Source organism: Nematolebias whitei, chromosome 7 (assembly GCF_014905685.2).
Source record: "Nematolebias whitei isolate Nwh7 chromosome 7, NemWhi1, whole genome shotgun sequence".
Lineage (NCBI taxonomy): Eukaryota > Metazoa > Chordata > Actinopteri > Cyprinodontiformes > Rivulidae > Nematolebias > Nematolebias whitei.
Window position 1 is genome coordinate 36808111 of NC_056504.1, and position 9201 is coordinate 36817311.

Consider the following 9201-nt stretch of genomic DNA (forward strand, 5'->3'; position numbering starts at 1 on the left):
TATATATATATATATATATATATATAAACACACATTGTGAAGGAATTTTGAAACAAGTTCATGCCATGCAGTTAAAATCTCAGTTCCAGGTAAATCTTTTTATTTTGTAACATAGCAAGTGTCTCTTGCTGACACCCACGTGGCCATGAGTTATATTTTAGACAGAGAAGGTAGACCTGAAGAGCAGGAGGTCTCATGTGGCGGCAGACACACAGCAGTCTACAACAAGGAGGGGGGAGTGGGGTTAGTTGAAAAACAAATTTAAGAAATTTTCTGATGCTGCAGATTGAAAGAAAACAATTTGTTTAGAGAATGGATTATGATCTTAATTTGTAAATAAAATAAAACCACTATCACAGGTATTATAACAGTTAATGTGTCGTGACACCGCTGACCAATATTGGGAGATACATGTTCTGCACTGGAGCTAAAAGACTTTTATTAATACTACCTTTAAAACACACGAACTACCTTCTGGTTGAGTATTTTGGCGTAACTTTCATAACGTTTCTTCTTCCATTTCAGTGTGGGGATCCTTTTAAAGAAGACAACATTGTTGTGCTTAATGGCACGAAGGAGGAGGTTGACAAGCTCAGACAGAAGATGGAGGAGAGGCGGTCAAAGGCAAAAACTAAGGTGAGATGGTAGAGTGGGCTGTTAAACATCACATAGCATCTGTGACCTTTATTTTCTTCTGTATTCTTTAATGAGAATATTTCTTTTTCCTTTGAAGAAATCCAAGAAGAGCAAGGCAGCTGAAACCATGTCCACACCAGCAGTGTCAAAAGGTTTGTCTGATATCCTCATGACAAGTGCTTTTAGAACTGACATAAGCAAATCCATGCTGCTGAAAAATGACATAAAATGCCCTTCCTTATTTGTATAATGCTTTGAATGTGTTGTGGGATAGTAGTTCTAAATCATTTGAGGTTGAGATGATCACCCTATTATATGAACCTTCATGTCTTCCACTGCTTTGTTCATATTTATTACAACATTACTTAAAAAAAGAAAACGCTGCTTGTCTACAAAACATCTTTTTGTGCTTCTTACAAACTCTGTTTCACAAGATTCAAACCCTCTGTGCATGCAATGTGCTTTTTTTCATCAAATACAGGATCAATTTATTGCGTATTAAAGCTAAGCAAACGTACAATGTGCAAACAAGTCTGTTGTAAATCCAGTAGCTGTAACATTGGCTAAATACCTCGTAGGTGGTGGAGAATCCTTTTTTTTTTTTGTACAGCTTAGCAACCCTTAAAGGAAAGGAGCTGACAATTGTGGATTTGTAATAAAGATAAGCTTGTTTTATATACTGTCTCTAATTGTTAGTTGGTTTCCTTTCCTGGCTTTAAGAGCAAATAAATGTGAAGATAGAAATCTGAACTTCTTGTGAATCATGTCACCCACTTGAGGTTTTTTTTTAGCGCTGGTGGTTTTCCTGTTTACTTTTTACTTTACATCAAACAAATGCGGACAAGAATGAAATCCCCATGTGCTCAAATCAAAACAGTCCATTGAAATAAAAAGAGAAAAAAAAGTCACTGTTTGCGTTACAAATTTTTTGTTTTGTTTTGTTTAGACCACTTCTAACTTACCAGTAATCCAACAAAAAAATCCTATGTAAAGTTGTTGTTGGCATTTTATAATAAAAAAATATTGAAGTTAATTAAAAAAGTCAACCTCTTTATCATTTTGGTATTTCAGGGGTTTTATGGTTTTGCATTTGTACATGTCAGTGTTTTTCCTGTTCATGATTTATTCTATAGTTTTTGGTTATTTTTTACAAAACATTGAATGGTACTCTTCCATTTTAATATTAGCTTCACTTTCTTGTCTTGTTATAAGTGAAATTTAATTTATATAGCACTTTTTAACAGATAAAAATCACAAAGTACTTTACAATAAAGTACAATAGAATGAAAGCAGTAGAGTAGTCCCTCGCTACTTCGCGGTTTGTTTTTTGCGAACTTGCCCTATCTCAGTTTTTCAAAATAAGATTAGACATGACACACAGTTGTCTGATTGATGGATGAGCTGCACGATCGCATGGGATTTTTATTTAAAATAAATTATTTTAAATTAACTAGCACCTGCTGCACCTTGGTGCAGCCCACAGCTGCAGGAGAAGCTTCCTCCTGCAGCGTGTCATATCTCCGCTCTGCAGCAGAGAAGTGGGCGGGGCAGAGAGCGCTGGCAGGTGGCAGAGAGCAGAGATTAGAGTTGCACTCGGGTCCAGAAAATCAGACCCGACCCCAGCCCGCAGCCATCATCTCCTAACCTCACCCAATCCGACAAATTAACAGTAATTACAGGTCCAAACCCCAAAACATTTTTAATTAAGCTTTGACTGCTTATACCACCGACTATTATTAACAGTTGGTGGACACGTGTGGCTGAGTAAAGGGGGCACAAGATCAGAGCTGAGGAGCCATCAAAGCACATTAAATGCTTCCCCTTCTTCTGCCTGCATTCTGCTGTGACATGTCGGACATTTTGTGATCTCACCTGTTAGGGTCGTCAGCCGCGCGCATCTGCTGAGTGCAGCGGCTGAATGAACATCCATTTGGGTTGATGGATCACTGGCAGTAGTCCATCTGAAGCTTAAATCAACGTTTTACCTCTTTCAACCGGACGGTCAGCGCGCAGTCAAATGGCCGCATGTGGCTGGTGATTGTATGGCAAGCCATGTTGGCATATAATTGGATTGTCGGCCGTGCGCGTCCCTGACGCAATAAAAAGCCTGAGACCGACCCGGCCCGCACATTATTATTGCCCGGCCTGGTCCGAATCCGGATCGGGCGGGGCTGGGCTGGGCTCCGGGTTAGAAATGAATGCTCTAGCGGAGATCATGACCTGCTGTGCTCTTTTAGAGCTTTAGAGTTTAGAAACATTTTTAGAATATTGCAAGAATGTGGGAAGGGCTTAAAACACATTTTATTTATATATATATATATATATATATATATATATATATATATATATATATATATATATATATATATATATATATACTAAAATGAACTAATGAACTACTATTTACTACTTGTATTACTGTTCCTACTTCACGGTTTTTCAGTTATTGCGGGTCTTCATGGTACGGATCCCCCGCGAGAAACGTGGGACTACTCTACCTGCCAAATAATTTAAATGCTAGCTGTAGCCTCACCCATAAATAATAATAAGCTGAATAAGTTTGTTTGGGTCACAAGTTGCTCTGCACAATATTTTGTATCTTACCTGATTTGTACTTCCCCACAGAAGATCCAGAGTTTTCATCTGTAGATGTTGCTGAGAATGGAGCTCTACAAAATGGAAGTGAAAGCAACCACTCAGGTAGTTAAACATTTTTTTTATTTTTTATTTTTTTATGGAAACAATATTTATTTAATCTAATCCTGGCTCAGTTAAACATCGGGTTGTATGCTGATTGATTATAATATGATACTCATCAAGTTATTTCTTTATGAAGGTATTTAGTTTAGAGCATTTAAAATGCTCAGAGTTTTACTTGTTGCTTTATTAAACTTGATTTATCTGCTTTTGGATCAAATCTTTGGTAAATTGATCTTTAAGAAATCTATTTATAGGTATTTTTATTATGCATTTAAGACATTTTAGTGTGTTTGTATTTATAAACTGAGAAAAGGGGTTACCTATCAGTGAAATCAAAGTTCTCTCATTTTTAATAGTTGTTCCTTTTCAACTCTCTAATTGACTCTGTCTCTTGTTTATCCTGCTGCTCCTGTTTTATATTCTCCTCCTTCCCAGATGTGGCCGGACCCTCTGGTGCCTCCGGCTCCTCTAAAGGCACCAAATCCTCCACAGCCTCTTCTACCAAAAGATCCATCCAGAACATGGAGGAGAAATCAGAGGCGTTTAAATCCCTTTTCACCACGCACAGCTCCGCCAAGCGCTCTAAAGACCAGACGTCCAACTGGGTCACCCACACCCCGTATCACTTCTAGTGGCTGTTCCTCAGGGCAAGACTCTCGTTTTTTAAATGGCTCTAGAAATACACGCATATGTAAACGCCCACACCACCCTAACTTTACATCAAGTCGCCAGTGTGCTGGACTCATTCCCAGTTTGGCTCCTCGGTTCCCATTAGCTCACAGCTCATCGTTTGCATGTTGCACATTTTGTTTCCTGCTCCCTGAACAGTTCAGACTTTGTTTTGTGTAACCCGCTGTGTTTCTTATGTATTCCCCCACACGTCTGTCATCATACTGGTGACTTGAGAATTGATGCTGGTTTGTTTACCATCTCTTCTTCTCTTCTGGCCCCTGGTGTCCACAGTGGAGCTCCTTGACATGTTGGCTACATTGATAAAAGCTGTTAAAAATAAAAGTAAACTATTGTTGTTGGATTTATTTTACTTTTCAGTTTTTGTCGAATGGAAAATGCAAAGCTGTGCATTTGGAAAATGGAGCTTACTGGCCAGTTATAATTAAACCAAATTTTACTTTTTGTTTCTTTGTATTTGTTACAAAATAAACTTTCTTTGGACACCTGTTCATTTTTTTTTTTTATCTGTGATTAAAAACATTTTATTTTATATCGTTTGCACTTTGGCTGTCTTTATTGCACGTAACAAATGCATCCATGCATCATTCATCGGTTTTATTTAACTGCTGCTTCTTTCGGAGGAGCTGGTGTCCATCTCCAGCACTCGCTCTTTGAGAAGTGGCGTACACCCTGGACAGGTCATGAGTCCTTCACAGGGATGCGTAGACACAACCATTTACAGTCTCGCCCACATCCAGCGGCAAGTTGTTTTTGATCTGTGGGAGGAAACTGGCCATGGGATGCACAGAGAGAACATGTCAACACACAAAGGCTGGGGGTGACGGCTCCAACTGCTGTGTAATAAATACAAGAACTGATTCAGTAAAGTCTTCACGTAGTGAATTATACAGACTGAAATGATATAATATTGTGTTTCTTGAGTGTCTTCTCTGTTCCATAAACCTTGATCCAGATCAGGGATCTGCAACCTTTATGATAAAAATAGCCATTTTTACGCCTTTGTTCACAACATTAAACAAGTCCAGAGCTGCAACAACCTGCTACAACTGGTTACCATTCAAGGATTCTTTTTTTTTTTTGGTAATACCAGCTCACATTTGCATGTTCAGGTATGAAATTCGGATTCAGCTCCCAGATCAAGAAGCCTAACAAATAAATAAATCAAATGTATATATCACCTGGTGGCCTGTGCCACTTTAGGTATGCTGGATAGGCCTTTTGTGGCCTGTAAAGGTGACGAAGCAAAAACATATCTAATGATTTTTAACATGTATTAAAGAAAAAGACCAAATTCTTGTAAAAGGGGAAAAATCTGTTTTTTATTTATTTATTTTTTATTAATTAAAAAAAACCTATGCAGACAGTTCTTCATATAAAGAAATAAAGCATCAAGTTAAAAGTGTGTTTTGCTTCTTGTACTCGCTCCAGTGTTCACATTAGCAAAGCAAATAACAGGAAAACTATTTGAACTAATCTTTTTTGTTGTTTGTATAACCAATAAAATTCAGTTTTATGCCAGTTTTGGTCAAATCTTAAAAGAGCTGCATGTGGCTCCAGAGCCACAGGTTGCAGACCCCTGGTCCAGATTGTTTTAAATGCTGTTATTCTCATGAATTGATCAAATAAGTTGTCTTTAATATTACCCTTTACTGTCAGGGTAGAATACCATTATGTAAAGTCAGCAGAAGTACTTTGTAAAATAGTGAAGAGAAACCAGAGAATATGCTTTCCAACTTTTGCCTCTGGCCCCACAAATGAAGATGGTGTCCCAGTTTCTTTCTTTCTTTTTTTTTTTTTTTTTTTTTTTTTTTGTAATAATTTTAAAACTCTACTGAAATAAGGGTATTTTTGTTCTAACAAGGTTGAGTTCAACCTCTAAATTGATCTAACTAGACTATTGAGAATGCATCAGGACATACATAAACGTAATATTTTACATTACAGAAGCATTAATGTCACTGTGTTCATTTCCTAAATGAAAAAAAACAAAAAAAACAATAAAGGATTATGTGAAAAAGAAGTAAAAGTTTGCGCCGGATTCTTTGAGATTTTTCTGGTGATGTAATAAGAGAGTTTTTCCACAAGGGGGCAGCAGAGATTCATATGAGACGCGTTGAGGTTTGGCGCTCTGCATTTATAACAAGGTTTATATGAATCATGTTACTGTTTATATGAATCATGTTACTGTAACCTAATTAAATCATCCCATCGTTTTACTCCTACTTTCAATGAATTTGAATTAATTATTGGTTTTAAATTAAGACCTACAGATATATTTTACTGACATGTTCAGCTCATAATACATGTATAGATTGTTTTGACCTAGTATCTTTTTTTTTTTTACATCAATGCATTTTAACCTAAATGATGATTTTTATATTATTCAAATATGTTCTATTGCATTAAGGTTTTTTTTTTATATATATACCTTTTTGTCAAATTATATTTTGATTAGGACCATTACTTGCATCACGGACTAAAATACATGTTTCAACTCATTGTAACTGTTAAACAAATATACAAAACCACATCATGTCTTTATTTTAGTCCTACTACGGTAGTTTCACATATATTCAGCTTAAATTCGTCTCATCCGCCTGTAGGAAAAAAAAAAACAAGCATTTTTTTGTTGTTCTCTAAGTAAATTAACTGAATTAAAGTTGGATTTTAATCAATCACATAAATGCGTCATCGACTGGATCTGTTCACTTGTTTAGTTTATTAACAATGAATATATATTAAGATGAAATAAGTGACCTAACGCTTGAATTGCTTTTTTTTATTATTATTATTTAAGCCTCCATTTCTTTGCAGGTGTCGTGCTGCGGATCAGAAAATTATTTTTCTCTGATCAGCTTCATTCTCAGCCGCAGCAGAGAAACTTTGATGTTAATTAGTAAAAAAAAAAAAAAAAAAAAAGTTCTGTGGAGATCAGATAACAGGAGGCATTCTTGGTCTTTGAAAGCAGATTCTTTTTGGTCAGCCTGGGGCCATTGGGTCTTTTAGGGGGAGGAATTAGCTCATCTTTACATTTCCACAAGTCTTTTGTCTTTTTTAGGTTTCACTTGCATACTCTTAACACATTGTTGCTTTTTAATTCGTGTTTTGATAATGACACATTCTAAACTTTTTTGCAGCTTTTGCCATTAATTTGATTCCTCATAAAAACATCTAAACAAATCAGAACCAAATAAAAACGTTTTTTTTTTCTTCCTTTTATCTGCGAGCTTCTTTTGTTCTGTTCTGCTTCTTCATTCAGGTGTATTAAATGAGCGCATGCGCACTGGAGATTGTTCAGGTAACGTCTAGAATGCAGGAGCGTCCCAGCGGTTCAGTGACTCGCTGCGTGTGCGCGGGATCAGAGCCTTCCAGATGTCGGTGCTGGACAGGATCGACTGGAGGGTGAGTGTTGTGGATTTATTGTTCACCTTGTGATCCTGCACGAGACGTAACGATTCACGTCAGAATCGAACTTTTTTTTCTATATAACTTTTATCGAATTTAAAGGATTTTTTTTTTCTAGGCTGAGACTAACTAAAGTTCAGAATAATAGCACTTTTTAAAAATTAAAATAAAGCTAGAATATTTATGTTGGCTTTTCATTCTTAATTTTTTTTACAGATTTATTTAGTTGACAAATGAGGAAATCAGTGTTTTAACTGATAAAATGGATATTTAATTGTTTGTGTTGCTATAAACTTTTCGGAGCGTGTAAAGAGATGTTTTTTAACTTCAAATAACAATAGTATATGTTTCACTTTTTAATTTGGTAATCCATCTGATCTGTGTTGGACCCACCTGACTTCAGATGAGTCTATCACCGCAGCGGGCGGTCATTGAAGTGACATGCTGCGCTGCGGGATTGAAGCAGATTACAGTCAGGCCAAGCGTGACTAAACTCGATTATTTAGGCCTGCTCGGGTTTGTCTCAGCCCAGGATCAGCTTTAATCACCGCGCATTTTCTCTTCTGCTTGGAGTCCCCAACAAGCCAAGGAGCCAAATAAGAGCTAATCCTCCGCTGTGTCGGTGCGGAGGTTCCCATCAGAGCACCGCAGCTGAAGCTCAGGAAGCATCGACTTCCGTTGAGATTATTAAAGGACAGCCATCAGAACATGATGGTTTTATAGAGACACTTCATAGGACTATTCTGACAGTAATAAATATAAAACGGTATAATTCTGGTTTTAGAGTCCTTGTTTTCTAACAGCTGAGCTCCGCCAAAGTGTAAATGAGGTTTGAGAAGAGCAGTTTGTTGAGATTCTTTAAGCTTTTGAGAGTGAAGCTGCAGAGCCTGGGGGCCTGCTGCGGTTTGAGACGAGCACTTAAACAAACTGAACGTCACCGGCCTGCACTCTGGAAGAAACATGCTCTTTCCAAGGAGACAAGTTTTGTTAAAAAAAAACATAAAAAAAAAAAGTCTGCACTCGACTGAATGGAATTGATCAAACATCCAGTAATTTGCTTATTTGCAAATAAACATGAATAGAATCATCACCATCAACCCATTTAGATCAAAATCCCCTTTTCAAGGGGACCTAGCCAAGAGTTCAATGGCACGCGTCATAAAATCAATCAACCTTTATTTATACAGGTAAATCCCATTGAGCCTCGAGGACTCATTTACAAGAGAGACCTGGTTTCAACAAAGAAAGATGACAACAATGGACAACAGCAACAACAATAAACAGTTATAAAAAAAAGCATACTACAAATTTTTTTTTTAACAAATAGTGATCAAAACAAGAAACAGTATATACAGTAATAAAAACAGTTTTTATCAACATAAATGGCCTCTGAGTTTAACATTGACCTAAACAAAGACAATGGTTATCATGCACAAGTAATAGTTAAAAACACAAAGGATTATCAACAATAATAATAATAATAATAATACATTTTGTACAATGAAAAAAAATATATACACATATAAATAAATAAATATATATATACATATATACATATATATATATATATATATATATATATATGTGTATATGTATATGTATATATGTATATGTATATATATGTGTATATGTATATGTATATATGTATATGTATATATATGTATATATGTATATGTATATATATATATGTATATATATATGTATATATGTATATGTATATATATATGTATATATGTATATGTATATATATGTATATATGTATATGTA

General features: G+C 36.0%; 1 protein-coding gene across 1 annotated transcript in view; it reads left to right on the plus strand.

Annotated features, from left to right (window-relative positions):
* Positions 1 to 4508, plus strand: part of LOC119412802 (replication termination factor 2-like) — a 5605-nt gene extending 1097 nt beyond the window's left edge. Inside the window, exons 3-6 of the mRNA XM_037679836.1 lie at positions 526 to 636; positions 734 to 788; positions 3262 to 3336; positions 3772 to 4508. Coding sequence (XP_037535764.1) covers positions 526 to 636; positions 734 to 788; positions 3262 to 3336; positions 3772 to 3968 — 438 coding nt within the window. The 3' untranslated portion in view covers positions 3969 to 4508. The remainder of the gene's footprint in view (positions 1 to 525; positions 637 to 733; positions 789 to 3261; positions 3337 to 3771) is intronic.
* The last annotated feature ends 4693 nt before the right edge of the window (positions 4509 to 9201 follow it).